This window comes from Sphaeramia orbicularis, chromosome 10, assembly GCF_902148855.1.
Source record: "Sphaeramia orbicularis chromosome 10, fSphaOr1.1, whole genome shotgun sequence".
Classification (NCBI taxonomy): domain Eukaryota; kingdom Metazoa; phylum Chordata; class Actinopteri; order Kurtiformes; family Apogonidae; genus Sphaeramia; species Sphaeramia orbicularis.
The window spans coordinates 33027291-33041418 of record NC_043966.1 but is presented as its reverse complement, the minus strand read 5'-3'; the positions used below and the strand labels follow the sequence as shown (position 1 = coordinate 33041418).

The window sequence follows — 14128 nt, the reverse complement described above, 5'->3', positions numbered from 1 at the left end:
TTAACATTTATTCAACAAGAGCAGGAAATACTCTTAGTGACGAATTCCACATTTCAAGCGTGTTTTAATCCTTTGATGTTTCTCTTCTTAAAGTTATTATAAAGTGCTCAAGTTTACTAGTTAAAGGTCTGAAACCAGCCAAACCTGTGGTGGGATTCTTTAAACCCTGCCTGCTCTTTGGGTGCCACATACGCTGGCTAAGCACTAAGGGAGAACTTGCCTCCCTCGGGTCCTGTTTATAGTCGGAAAGACCGCAGCGTGTTTGTGTGTTTTATGGTCTTGAGAATGTTTTATGGCTGCTGGGGGTGTTTATGCACGGGAAGAGAGAGGGTCAGAAAGGTGAAATCAATAGTGATCCTTAATGAGGTTGTCTGAAAAGAAGGTAGGGAGGGGATATGCAGGTCTGATGAAGACGATTTGGTGTGTTGAATGAAGACACTTGAGTTGGTCAGACAATAAACAGAGCCTCTTAGGTGCTGTAGTCTTTTTTATCATCTTAGAGAAAATGCTAATCATTCTTTAATTACTTTATTTTCCTGACATTAATGATTGACAGGAAGCCCACATCCATTAGCCATCCATCATATCTTTTGAAGGTACATTGTGATTTAGACATTAACTCCGCAGGAAAATCACCAATCAATCATCTGACTCAGTTTTATCATAATGCATGTTGTGTGCTAATACTGATTTTTAAGATATTTTTTCAAGTAAACGAGCCGTGCGGCAGACATAGTTGGATCTACGTTACATAACAGGATCATAAAGTGATATATGATACCTTTCCTCAGAGGAAAATCCTACTGTTTGTTTCACATGTCCATTGATTTGCTGTTAGGATGGAAAAATGTGCACTTCTGAAAGGATCGGACTTGCAAATTTCCAAGTATATGTAAACTATAAAAGTGTCAAATCACAGTCAGGGTTTGCGCAAAGGACACGTGTGTGTGTGTGTGTGTGTTTTGTAATGAAGTGCCATGTTGTGATGTTGTGAAGCTCAGTTGTTCCAGCTGTGCTCTGGGACAGCTGTCTGCACAGAGGAACACAGCTGATAATACGTCTGTCAGCTCCCTCAGGGTAAAACCACATCCACTCAGGGAAGTAACAGGGGCAGGAGGTGCAGTTTCAGTCAGGGAGAGTAAAAAGTGCAGATCTTTATACTTCAAAGTGACTCCACAGTGGCTCGTGTAAAATGTAAAACATGTCTGAATACGCATACATACAGCAGTGATTCTAATCTCATTATTAACACTTTACATGATCTAGGGATGAGCAATTACACAATAGTGATATTTATTATGGTATAATTTTAGAACACAACAAAAGCTATTATCATCGCATTATTATTTAATTAACCTTTATTTAACCAGGAAAAAATGACTCGTGATTAAAAAGCTCTATTGCAGGAATGTCCTGACCAAGACAGCAGCAGCTGAAGTTACAGAAAGTAGAAATTTCAGCCATACTTCCACTCTAAAAATATACATAAAACGCAGTAAAAGTCAGTGCTAAAACCATACATAAAATAGCATAATAAAAATATACATATACAACACCACCAATAATTTAAAAGGTACTAAAAGTGTACAACAAGGGTCTTTAAAAGCATCTCAAAGCAGAACCTGATTCAGTCAGCTAGAAAAATGTGTCCAGATTTATCCTTTTCCCTGATTTCATGCATTATTCTTTTGGGTTTTGGTTGTATTTTTACTATGTCAGATAAAGCCCTTGAAAACTGTATCATGGTTGGATGTAGAAAGAATGTTCTAATATTTAATAAATTGTTACCCCACCCCAGGAAGGGGAGGCAAGGGGTATTGTTTTTGGCTTGGTTTGTTTCTTTCTTTGTTTGTTAACACTCTAGCAGCAAAACTATTGGTTGAATTCATACCAAATTGGGTTTATATATTGCCAGTGATGCAGAATAGATCAGATTATATTTTGGGAACAATAGTTCAAAGTTAAATTTTTTTCTGAATTTCTGAATTCTTTTTTTTTTTTCCATTTACTTTTAATGGGTGAAATTTCACATGTCTGTAGCAGCAAAACTACTGGTTGAATTCATACCAAATTGGGTATATAGATTGCTAGTGACCCAGAATAGATGTGATTACATCTATAAAGTAGGTCAAAATTAACATTTTTTTAGGAATTTTGAAAGTCTTTTTTCTTCTCCCATTTACTTATATAATGGGCAACATTTCAAATTCCTATAAAAACAACTATTTTGTTTCAATTTACTTCACGCTTTGAACCTATATAGAGGCAATTGATATACTGACATCACCACATGCATAGACATGATGACATCAGCTGGATTGATGCCAAAATAAGCTATAATACATGTAAGGGGTGGGGTTTGTTGTGCCAGGCACCACTTGTTTTAAAAGTTTTCCCTCTACTACCATGGTCTGACAGTAATAAATACTTTAGAACTGCCTGATTTCTTCAAAAACCTGTCAAGATAATTACTGACATTTTTATCGTAATACTTCTGAGCGTGTCTCTCAGACGTCCTGTTAACTCTCTTCTACCCCTGTTTTACAGAGCGCCTCATCTCCTCACAAAGTCCTGTAACCAATGGCAACCTCAGTCCAGACTCTTCCTCTGACCCGTGGCCCCAGTAAAAACTTCCGAAACCCCTTCCCAGCCCAGCCCCTCTCCTCCCGTTGCGGCATGGGAAGCGTAGGTAGTTTGGTGGAACGGCCAGATGTTTCACCGACTAAAGGCAGCCGTGCAGTGCCTCAGGTGAGACCCAAGCAGAGCAACGGGCTCCTGAAGAAGGGCTTCACCCAGAGAGAACTGCTCAACTACCTCAACATCACCAGGTGTGTTCTACTGCAGAGTCACTGCTATTTTCAAGATGAAATAGTCTGTACATATTAAATGATATACTGTGTTTTTATACAGAAAAGAGCCTAAAGGAAGTGTGAACAGTGACGGTAAGAAGGACGTAATCTCTGGTCTCAGCGCTCATGATGACGACACTGTATATGCCAAAGTCTACAATAAAGACGGCACTGAAGTGGATTTGACAAAAAACTCATTGCCAAGCGCGGGCAAATACGAAAAGGTATGAAATATGTTTACATCACAGATATTTGGGTCTGAAGAATTCTGAATACATTTGTTAAAGCAGTATGTAATTGAACAAATCATGATATAGCTTAAAATGCCCCCCTTGCCTGTGTTTGTCCAAGGCTTACTTTCATTCGTTCCATTAATGCTCACCTTCTGCTCCTCTATAGCAGCAGCAGTGTAACACAAGCTACTGTTAGCTTAGAACTGGAGTATGAAATATGACAGAAATCACATTGTAGTATGCAAGTTTCCTGAACTGAATGAAAAACAGTCTCAACAGATATCAGAGAGAAAACATAACTATGTCTGAAATATAATAATAAGAGTATATGAATACCATATTATAACCAGTGAAAATAAAACTATGAAAAATTATGTTATCACAAGTGTTAATTTAATGATGGAGTAAAATAAAGCCATGTCACATCTATAGCTTATAGGGCTTCCCGTTTTTGTTGATTTGAAATATCATGATATAAATATTGTGTCAATTGTTTTCAGTAATTATCACAATTAGTGTCAAATCAATATTTCTTATTTAAGTTTAAAATTAGATTTTTCTTCCTGAGTAAAAGCTGAAGACACTAGATGGTTAATTGTAGTTTTAAATGACTATTTATGGTCAGAACCTGACAAATATTTCTGAAATCTTGAAGAAAAAGTTTTAAAACAATTAAAATGATAAAAACATAAGATATGAACATATTAGTATGTAGCTGGGACATCATCTGTGTGAATGCACAGCACACATACATTGTTTTTTATTTGTCTTTTGCAGTGTGTTTATTGTACGTGTTAATAGTGTGATTTATTCACTTTTCACCCATAAAAACAGGTATTTAAATCAGACTCCCCCTTGAATGAGATCTGGTTGTGTTTCTTGTTGTGATGGTACCAGACCATGTCCTGGTGTATTAGACAAAGACTGAGTCTCATTCACTAAATCTGTAACAGATGCAGATAAATGACTTCCCAGCAGCCATTGTGTTCATTTTATAAATGATATACAGTCAGTGGAGCTGTGGTAAATTGATCAGTATCACATTTATACATCCCTGGCAGTAAAATGCAGCCTATCAATGTGATGTGACAGCCCATAGCTGGTTACCAACATAAATCAACCTTAAATGTCCTCCTGTTTGCCGGCAGACTGATATTCTGTCATGTGTTGTATTCTGAATTTATAGCAGCAATCAAATCTCACCTTTTTTTCTCACTTGAACTGATCAACACTAAGGACAAAGAGGGTGGAAGTGTATTGATTTAATAGAAATGTTGTGACTTATGTTTCACATCCACCTTCTTTACTGGCAGCACCTCTCCCCTTCAGCCTCTGCCTGCTACTTCCTCTCTGCATCCGCTAAAATTTCTAAATCTTTTTCCTACAGGCTCGTTTCAGGTCTTCAGCCTTCAAGCCTGTCACCCCCAAAAACTTCAGCTCAATGCAAAACCTCTATCCGTCGTCCAAGTTGGACGATGCAGACCACGGTCTTTCCAATGGGCTTCACAGAGCCTTCGCCCATGTCCCTAAAGCTGTCTCCACCTCCTCTTCCTCCTCCTCACCTTCACGTCATGGAGGACCATCCTCAAGTGGTAACAAGGTATCCTAAAATATGATCAGAACTCATGCCCTTGTGCTGTGTGCAAAGTGATTGGGTAATTTACATTGTGGAACCCTTTCATTCTTTTTGTTTTGTTTTTTGGCGGCTTATTCCTTTGTTATATGTCACAGTGTTTGTCTTACTTTTTCTGTATGTTTGAAAGACTTAATAAAAATACATTGATCAAAAAGTACTCATACCCTGCATAAGAGGTGACAAGTGCAGAAATATATGTTTAAGTACGTCGGTCACTCCTCAACCTAATTAGGTTCTGGACAAAAAATTAATCTCCATTCATTTGTCAATATGCTTATCATTTCACAATTCCAGACTGCTGTGAATATTATCATCCAGTTGAAAACAGTCAAACAAATGCAAACACACATGACAAGATGAAATTCCCTAATATGAAAGAAATCAAGATGTAGCAAAGCAGTTTTTACATTTCACTAGTTATCCTACAGAGATAGAAAACCTTGAAGTGAGTACAGTACAAATAACTGCCTCTGAAATAATTATTAAATGATGGAGTAATAAAACATCTAAAAAATGCCATGAATCTGCCATGGATGTGACTATGTAGCTACAAAGATGTTTTAAGGTAATTCAAATAATCTTGCTTCACAAAATACAGTCAAAATGCGAGTTTTTCAGCTTTGAGGTTCATTATCAGCTTATATTTACCAGGATCTGTGACGGTCACTTACTTAATACTGAATCACATTACTTATTATACCTTGAATAATAAAGGAAATATCAGCCTTTGAAAGATGTATTCATATTATTTCACCAGAAACTATTTACAGGAGTACCTGTTGCAATTATCCTTTCTAGAATTTCATGGCCATTCAGGGCCAATCTCAACCCAATCCAATGAAAAATAAGTATATGGTGACGCTTTGAATGCATGTACTGTACAGAGAGAAAGGATTTTTTTTTTTTTCAAGAACATCCATGACATGAACCGGGAGGTCTAGGTGATCTTATGGGCTGACCAAGTCCAGGTGTCAGGTGTTTGGTGCAGCCACATGTTAATCCAGTCTTGTTTGGGAATACATTATGTCTTATTTATGTAACTATACTGACAGTCAATAGACACTTTGAGGTAGAAATGTCTGCATATTTCTACTTGTAGGGGGGTTGTAATTATTCATTGTGGATTTATTGATAACTTAGTGCTCGGGTAGTTGAGATAATGATGAGTTGTCATGTTGCCACGGTTCATTGCACATGGGTTGGTCTCTTTGCAAAAGTGGACCAAATACATTTTGAGCAATACTCAGTGGGTATCTGCACAATTTGAGGATTGGTTTTGAAGGCCTATATAAAGGCCCAAAAAAGGCCACCATTGTTATTCCAGTGAACAGCATCATACCACGTCTAGCACATGAACAACGTCTCCGGGCACTGGGTATGGTGGAGGCCGGTTTGAGCTACAGTGATACAGCCAGGCCTATGTATGGGCTGTTCCCAACCCACAATCAGAAACCTGGTTGAAGGCCACAACACGACAGGCTCTGTTGACAATAGACCGCGTCCAGGGCAAGAGAAGGTGACAACCAGGCCATACCCGGTATTGAATGTTGTGACTTTGTGTTTGGCAGGTGCCATTTTCTTTTGTTAAGTTTTTTGTTTTGAAATTATTCTTGAAACTTTAGATTTTTGTTTCTGTATGCCAATATCCTAAACAAATGATTCATATGAAAAAATTCCAGTTTAGGGTTTCAAAATAAAAATTATGTCGAAAAATATAGTCTCAAAGTTTTCATTGACTGTGAGTGTACAACAGTTAGTAGTGGTTTTCCATGTTACTGATCCACTATATTGAAGTAAAATGCATGATGTGTTAAATCCTTCGTGTTATTGATGCATACCTGTGTTAATGACTGTGCAGGCTCTGTCTTCAGTACGTGGGATCAGCCAGGAGGATGATAACCTGTCAGACTCAGGCCATAACTCCATGAGCAGCCTGCCGCCGTACCGGCCGCCCTTCCGCCCACATCTGTCTCACATCAGGTTTGCTGCAGCAGTATTGTCTCAGCTCTGTTCACATTCACTAGGATTTTTAAGGTAATGACTGTGTGGGTTGTGAGATTTTCAGAGCCTGTGTGATTTCCCTCTTTTGTCTAGTGCATCTATGGGCCACATTAACACCATCGGCTCCCTGGACCGCACCACGCTGAGTCCAAAGGCGGTAGGGGCAGGGGGCGTGACCATAGGGGAGATGGCATGTCGGAGCATGGCGACCCTCAGTCGCCTGGCCCCGCATGGTGGAGAAGCTCCGCCCCCTTATGAATGGACCCTTTCCATATCTGTGGAGGAAGTTGTGAGTACAGAACAGACCGATGGAGGTGAGGAGGAGATGCTGGGTTTGATTTACACAATAAGTCATCCCTGTTTTTGTTTCAGGTGCGGGATCTGGAGGAGCGTCTGGTGGAGAAGGAACATGAGCTCAAACAGATGAAAAGGAATCTGGATGAGAGCGAGGGCGCCATCGTTCAGGTGAATCTCATTGTCTTTATGTCAGCCGTCAGCCTGTAAAGCCCCCCTGTCTTTTGAAGTTTCACCCCCACCTTCTCACTGCACGCAGGTGTTCGAGGGGAAACAGCGTCTGTGGGAGAAGGAAGTGGAGGAGCTGAAGCGTCTGTACGCCACCAAGCTGCGTCAAGTCTCCCAGCATGCTCAGCGGTCTCAGCGGAGCCTGCAGCTGCAGCTGTATAAGGCCCAGCAGGAAAAGAGCCGACTGGAAGAGGAGCTGGAGAACCTGAAGAGGGAAAGGAGCCAAGAGGCCGGGACCAGGACAAAGAGGACCAGTCCGACTCTGGAGGAGACGCAGTGGGAGGTAAGGACTTAGATGAGATGAGGACAAGTAGAGACACAGTAGAAACCACTTAAAGTGATCACTGTCTCCCTGTCCAGGTCAAAGTGATCACTTTAAGAGGATTATAACCAAACCTTTAATTTGTCGGTCCAATACTCAGATTTATTACTGAGAATGATCTGTAATTACCTTGATCTGTTGGATAGGATTAGGAACGAGCACATCAGAGGGACAACTCAGGTTGGAGGTTTTGGGGACAAAGTGAGAGAGGCCAGATGGAGTTGGTTCAGAGGAATAGTGAATGTATTGATCTGTCTGACCTGTGATACATCCCTAAGACAAAGAGGAAGCTGAGAGGTGACAGGACTTTTTCAGTCACTGTCCCAAACTGTGGAATGAACTACGTTTGCACATCAGGCAGGCCGAATTTCTGCTTTTAAATCATATCTTAAAATATATTTTTGCTCTTCGGTTTTTAACTCAGTGTGAGAGGTTGGCTTTTGTTGTTTTAATGTATAATGAATTTTATTGTCTTTAGTTGTCTTTCTTTTATGTGTTTTGTTTTTATGTCTGTGTACAGCACTTTAGCCAACTGTGTTATTTTTAAAGTACTTTATAGTAAAGTTGAGTTGAGAATTGGTAGAAGGATGAAGATGGAGCAGGAGGCAAAGAGGAAGAGCAAAAAGGAGACTAATGGATGTGATGATGGAGGACATGCAGGTAGATGTAGGAGGAGGCAGGGTCAGATGGAAGCAGATTTACTGTGTTGACCCTTAAAGGGAGCAGCTCAAACTAGTAGTAATTGTTTTTGTACTCATTTATTACTGTAAGTTAATTATTTTAACAGCTTTCGTAGGGGAATGATTATCAGGCTTTTGTATCCGTGTATAAGTGAATAGTTGATCACTAAAAACGTTACCACTACATGTGGTTTCCACTGTAACTGTATCCAGCCTGTGTTTGTCCTGTTAAAACAATCATACTGAGGTCTGTCCAGTTACCAAAAATGTATGATCTCCTAGAGTCTAAGACCTTTATGTCTCAGTGAAGTTATTATACTTTAGATTTTTCCATTGGTTAGTGTTTCAGTTTAATTTTACTAGTTTAAACATATGTTATAGCTTTATTTTATGGTATAGTTTTAGTTTATGTTATATTCAGCTTTAATCTTTTTCAAGTATTACATAGAAAGCCTTTATTATAGAAACTGAAAAAGGTGGAATGAAAGGAGGTATGGTATCAAATATACCCCATTACTTTGTCATCTTCTTTCAGATTTATTAGTGGTATTAGTTGTACTGTAGTTGACTTAAGTGAAAAACAAGGAAAGAGACAAAAGTCAGTTTCAATTTAAGTTGCATGTTTCATGTTGTGGTAAAGTGCCTCTGTTTAGTAGTGATCCTTTTCATCAGCTGCAGTGTAACCTTCTCTCTCAGGTTTGTCAGAAGTCGGGGGAAATCTCCTTGTTGAAACAGCAGCTTCGGGACTCTCAAGCCGAGGTGACCCAGAAGCTCAGCGAGATCTTCCAGCTCAAGACCCAGCTCAGGGAGACTCGCACTGAGCTCCGCAACAGAGAGAACCAGATAGATGCACTGAAGCTGGTCCTGCAGGGGACGCAGCGGCGCAGATGCCCCTCTCAGACGGGTCGGGAGGACGGAAAAGGAGCCGAGGAGAGTTCTTCAACTGGGGCAACAGGTAGTTTTATATGTGTTTACAGTTTATCTGGTTATTTTGAGACGTCACAAGCAGAGATAACAGCAACAGTGAGTCTGTGAATAAATAAAATATATAAAAATCGTGCTGGAAAGACATAACAAGCACTGAAAACCTACTTAACCAAGATGGGAGCAAGACTTTCATATGCCAAAGATCTCTGTTTAATGTCAGAGCAAAGGAGGCAAATAAACTGAGTTTCTTATCAACACAGCTCGAGCTTGTCTGGGTTATTTTGAGTTATGATGTTTACATACTTGGACTCAAAATCAGGTTAGTTGAAGATCCAGGTCAGGAGCAGAGTTAAAAGCAGCCAATGTCTTTCATTATATTTTCCCCCACGGCTCTGCTGGACCATAGTTGAAACCATGTGAACGTCGTGTTTGCAGGAGGCTGCGGGGGCCCCACGGAGGAGCGACTGCGAGCGGAGCTGCTGCTGGAGCGACGCCAGAGCGAGGCCCAGGCCACGGCTTTCGAGGAAGAGAGGCAGACATGGCAGACAGAAAAGGACAAGGTCATCCGCTACCAGAAGGAGCTGCAGGCCAGCTACTTAGACATGTACCACCGCAATGAGACGCTGGAGAGGGAGCTGCTGCAGCTGAGGGCAAGCCGAGAGCAAGAAAGAGGAGCAGGAGGAGGTGAAGGAGGCGAAGGAGGAAGCAGAAGTGGGACGTTGGAAAGGGAAGTGCCAGAGCTGAGGAGTGAGAGAACAGGGGGAAGTCCAAAGGATAGACCTGGATCTGGTTTGCCGTGGATAGACAGGATCGAATCATCTGAGATTTGAATGTGATAGACTTGTTTGCAATGCAAAATGTTTTCTCCCTCTGGTTCCTATGCGAGGTAACGTTTGCCAGGAAAAAAACATTTAACAGAAGATACAATACTTAAATAGTTCAGATAAAACACTTTCCATTTAAGTCAAATCATTTTCAGTATCTGCAGTTGTGTCTATTTTTATTATTTATTCACACATTTTGTGTCTTGTATTCTTTTCCTGGCTGAATATACTTCCACAGACTTCCATACTTAGACTATTTACCGGCCCATGTTTCTCTGCAGAAACTGAAACAACTTCCTACAAAATCCCATTAGCTGCATCACAATACTCTGCTTCTGAAGAGTCATTTCTGTATAATATGCAGCTAAACTTCCCCCAAACACCGAGACTGTCCCGCTTGTTCAAACATGAACCTGTAAATGATGCTCTGGTACTATTTTGTGTTCATTTGGTAGTTACTTTTAGGTTTGGAGCGCTGTATAGTTGTGACAGTAACCAAAGGGTTCAAAGGGATTTAATGTGGCCCTGTAACATATTAGCACCTGTTCAGGCTGTGCAGACGGTTTCTGTGATCCAGAGTCCACCTGGGCTCTGGGAGGAAAGCTGTATCTCTGGTTTAAGTACGGAGGATTAAAGCTGTCTGGTGCCAAGATACTAATGCGGTTTCTTAGCCAAGAGGAAAACTGTGTAACCGACTGAAGGAACTGGAAATTTGACTTATTTTTGTCATGCAGCTGAGATCAATATATTTTGTACATGGTTGTTTTAAAGATTTCTTGGCCTTTTTTTTTGTTTCCTAAGCACACAGTTGTCTTAAAGGGGCGTACTTGTCTCCGTCTTTAAATGCGATCATTAGATGAGGATGGTTAATATGGTTGCCCTGCTTATTGGTACAATTTGTTGCACAGACCCAGCCAATAACAACGAATGCATGACAAAGGTAAAACTTGTATTGTATTAAACCAGCTATGAGTTGACCTTTCAACTTACTGTGACTGTTGTCTATTTACTGGTAAAAAAAAAAAAAAAAAAAAAAGAAAGAAACTGTACAGTATAAATACGAGGTATATATGTGTTGTTTTGGATTCATAATAAACATTTATGAACAGTTATATAAGTTTGTAATTGGTTTGCCCTGGTGGTATTTTCTGCTGTAATCTGATGCTACAAAATACTCCATAATAGGCTTTTCCCTCAGCTGTAGTTTGAATTAAATCTGCTCGACGTCGCTTGTCAAAATGGTAAAACTGTAATTTACGGCATTCACCCTACGGCCCAGACGCCTGCCTGCTCTGAAGGGGCTTAAAATCTCCACAGAGCGTGCCAATAAAAGCCAAGGACAGGAGGTTTATGACAACAGGAACAACAGAGCGGCGGGGCTTTGGGGACTAACGTGGCTTTTAGAGGTTTAGCCTTGGATCCTTATCTCAGCCGCTCCCTAAGGCCCTCCTTGCTCAACCCAAACCAGCCCTCACATACCATCTCCTGCAGCACAGACAGCAGAGGCGGAAGGTGGGCTCAGATGGGAACACAGGAGGATCCCTGTTTACTCAAGAAAATAACCTTCTAATGTATAAAAAGTGAGGGGGTGCCACAGATCTGGCAACAGGAAAGGAGTTTTTCACACTATTTTTCCATCCAAATGTGTTCTGTGTATAGGGAGGCGTTAGTGACAGCATCGTATAAAATGGTGTGAGATTGTGAAATGTGAACAAAAGCTGAGAAAGAGTTAACTCCTGTGGATTTGTCTTAATACATGGTTTGTTACTAAATAGTCATGAGCTGAAGCTGACTCACATGGCTCTTACCTTGGCATTTAAAACATTATGTAAACTGGGGCTTAATATAACTGCTCTGCTCAGGAGAGGTTGAGAGATGCACTGAAGTGGGATGAAGTCAGATTCTTACCTCATGCATTATCACCCTGTAGGAGGGCTGGAGCTCACTGCAGCTGATCCGATGACTTTCCGTGATCAAATATTGGTGTGGTATTTATGGAAGAAAAAATTATAATATTTCTGATTTAATTATTATTTTTATTTTTTATTTAAATTTGAGGTCTGGAGGACTTGGAGGCTGCTCAGATTCAATGGGTATAATATGGACACAGTGCCACCAAGTGGTGCTGAAAGGGGAGACAAGCAGATTATATTTAAGGCATTTTAACCCTTTAAGACCTAGAAGTATTTTTGTAGTGACTTCCTAATGAATTTAATTTAATGTCACCTATCACCATTTTTTTACTATTATCCCTCGCATTTTCCTATATTTAATTTATCCTGGAGATGTTCTGAAAAGCTTAAAAAAAAAATACAAATAGAAACCTGAAAAAAGCTACAAAATAAATAATTAACTGAACATGAAAACAAGCATCTACAACCCCTGTCATTTATGAAACTACAAGTGTTTTACGGGTGAATCGGTGTTTCCACATTCACGCAAAACCTCTGAACGTCCATATAAGGGTCCGATCAGGTGGTAACACGTGGACACATTTGGTGTTCAACAGTCTCTGTCATGTAAGCAGAATAACTTATATGCACGTGCTATACATATTTGGGTAGGTATTTATGAGCACTTCAACATTAAGTATAAAAAAATTTGGGGAGATAAAATTTTTAGGTGAAAAATGTCAAATTACTGCTCGGTAGCACGTGGACTTGAAATGGACATGTATTTTTTAAGCTTAACGCAAACATTCAAAACATGCTGTTCTCGACATAAATTGATATGAAGTAGGACAAAACCTTTTAGATATTATGTTCAACTATGCTGAAAATTCATTTTGGATTAAAATATTGAAAAGTCTCTGTTTTATTGACATGAGAATGTGGTAACACGTGGACAGGCTACCATAGTAACACATGGACGACTCTTTACCATTGTATGCATCACCCAAAATGTATCAAAAATTCATTACTTTCTGAAAGTTTCACTTATATATCTGAATTATAAGTAGGCTAACTTGAAAATTAAAAACTGGTGTTTTTGTGGTAACACATGGACAGGGCCTTTTAAGCAACTCACAAATGTTCAAACTCATAAATATCAATAATATTCACAAACTAATGAAAATCTAATACTTGAAACTTAACAATCAACTATATAATCGACAGATAGAATAAATTTTCCAGATATGATTTTTAGCACCAAATTCGAGCTAAGGCTATGGCGTAAAAAGTACAATTAATAAAATTGGTTGTAACTTTTTCTATTAGTGGTATTTCAAAAAGGTTAACAGTTCCATAAAATATAGATCTTTAGCTAAAAAATGAGCCCACTTAATAAATGATGTGTGCCAATTTACTTTTTCATGTTGATGTTCACTTTCGCTTGATCGGACCCAAAAGTTACATCGGGCACTGCTGAAAAACTGAGGAACTGCATTTTATCTGCATTATTTAAATGTACTAATGGGATTAGTGGGTCAAAAGTTATTAAACATTTTTGATCTGTGGTTGTAAAGATACTTGAGGGTTAAACATAATTTTGCAATTTAAGGCATAGTCGTTAGTGCTGAACGCTTCACACTGGAGGCAGACTTTGGTGATGTTCCTAACGGCATCCACAAACAAAGTGGCTTTTTACTGCAGCTTTGCTTTCTCTGATCTACTAGTTACTATAGTAACTAATGGGAGTGATTTGGTGTAGAGATAGTCTACTGGAAATTCAATATGGCTTAAACAAAACCAACCAATGTTGTTTTTTACATGGTATATTGCTGATTACCGGGTTAAATAAGGATGTATTTTAGAAGTGCACTACTGTTAAAATGGGAGGTCTATGATGATTTTTGATTTTCCTCATTTCACATAATTAAAATAAATCATATCAATACTTATGCAAATTCCTCAACATGCAACTCTTAGCAACCAAACTGATTTTTACCCACCAGGCCTATAAGGAATGCTGCAATCAGAAAAATACCAGAAAAACTATTAATGGGTCTGAAATATCCAAGAGACTACAGGTACATGCACTTCACAATTTGTAATCAACAGGCTTCGACAATCACTAATTCAAATTAATTTGTAAGATTTATCAAAACACTATTTCATACTTTTATTTTAAAATTCAGATTCTTGGATCACTGTCAGAGTCCTCCTCTAAACGCCAGCACAAGCCACCAAAACG

The 14128-nt window shown here is 39.3% G+C and overlaps 1 protein-coding gene across 4 annotated transcripts in view; it reads left to right on the top strand.

Moving 5' to 3' along the window:
• The window catches only part of n4bp3 (NEDD4 binding protein 3), a 39998-nt gene extending 28892 nt beyond the window's left edge, over positions 1–11106 (top strand). For 3 of the 4 annotated variants that reach the window (XM_030145953.1, XM_030145954.1, XM_030145955.1), the window contains exons 2-10: positions 2548–2828; positions 2911–3073; positions 4470–4682; positions 6577–6698; positions 6813–7008; positions 7092–7184; positions 7273–7524; positions 8940–9198; positions 9606–10000. In XM_030145953.1, coding sequence (XP_030001813.1) covers positions 2581–2828; positions 2911–3073; positions 4470–4682; positions 6577–6698; positions 6813–7008; positions 7092–7184; positions 7273–7524; positions 8940–9198; positions 9606–10000 — 1941 coding nt within the window. In that variant the 5' untranslated portion in view covers positions 2548–2580. Of the gene's footprint in view, positions 1–2547; positions 2829–2910; positions 3074–4469; positions 4683–6576; positions 6699–6812; positions 7009–7091; positions 7185–7272; positions 7525–8939; positions 9199–9605 lie in introns of those variants that run through there. The other variant, XM_030145956.1, reaches the window with a different exon arrangement.
• Positions 11107–14128: the final 3022 nt, after the last annotated feature.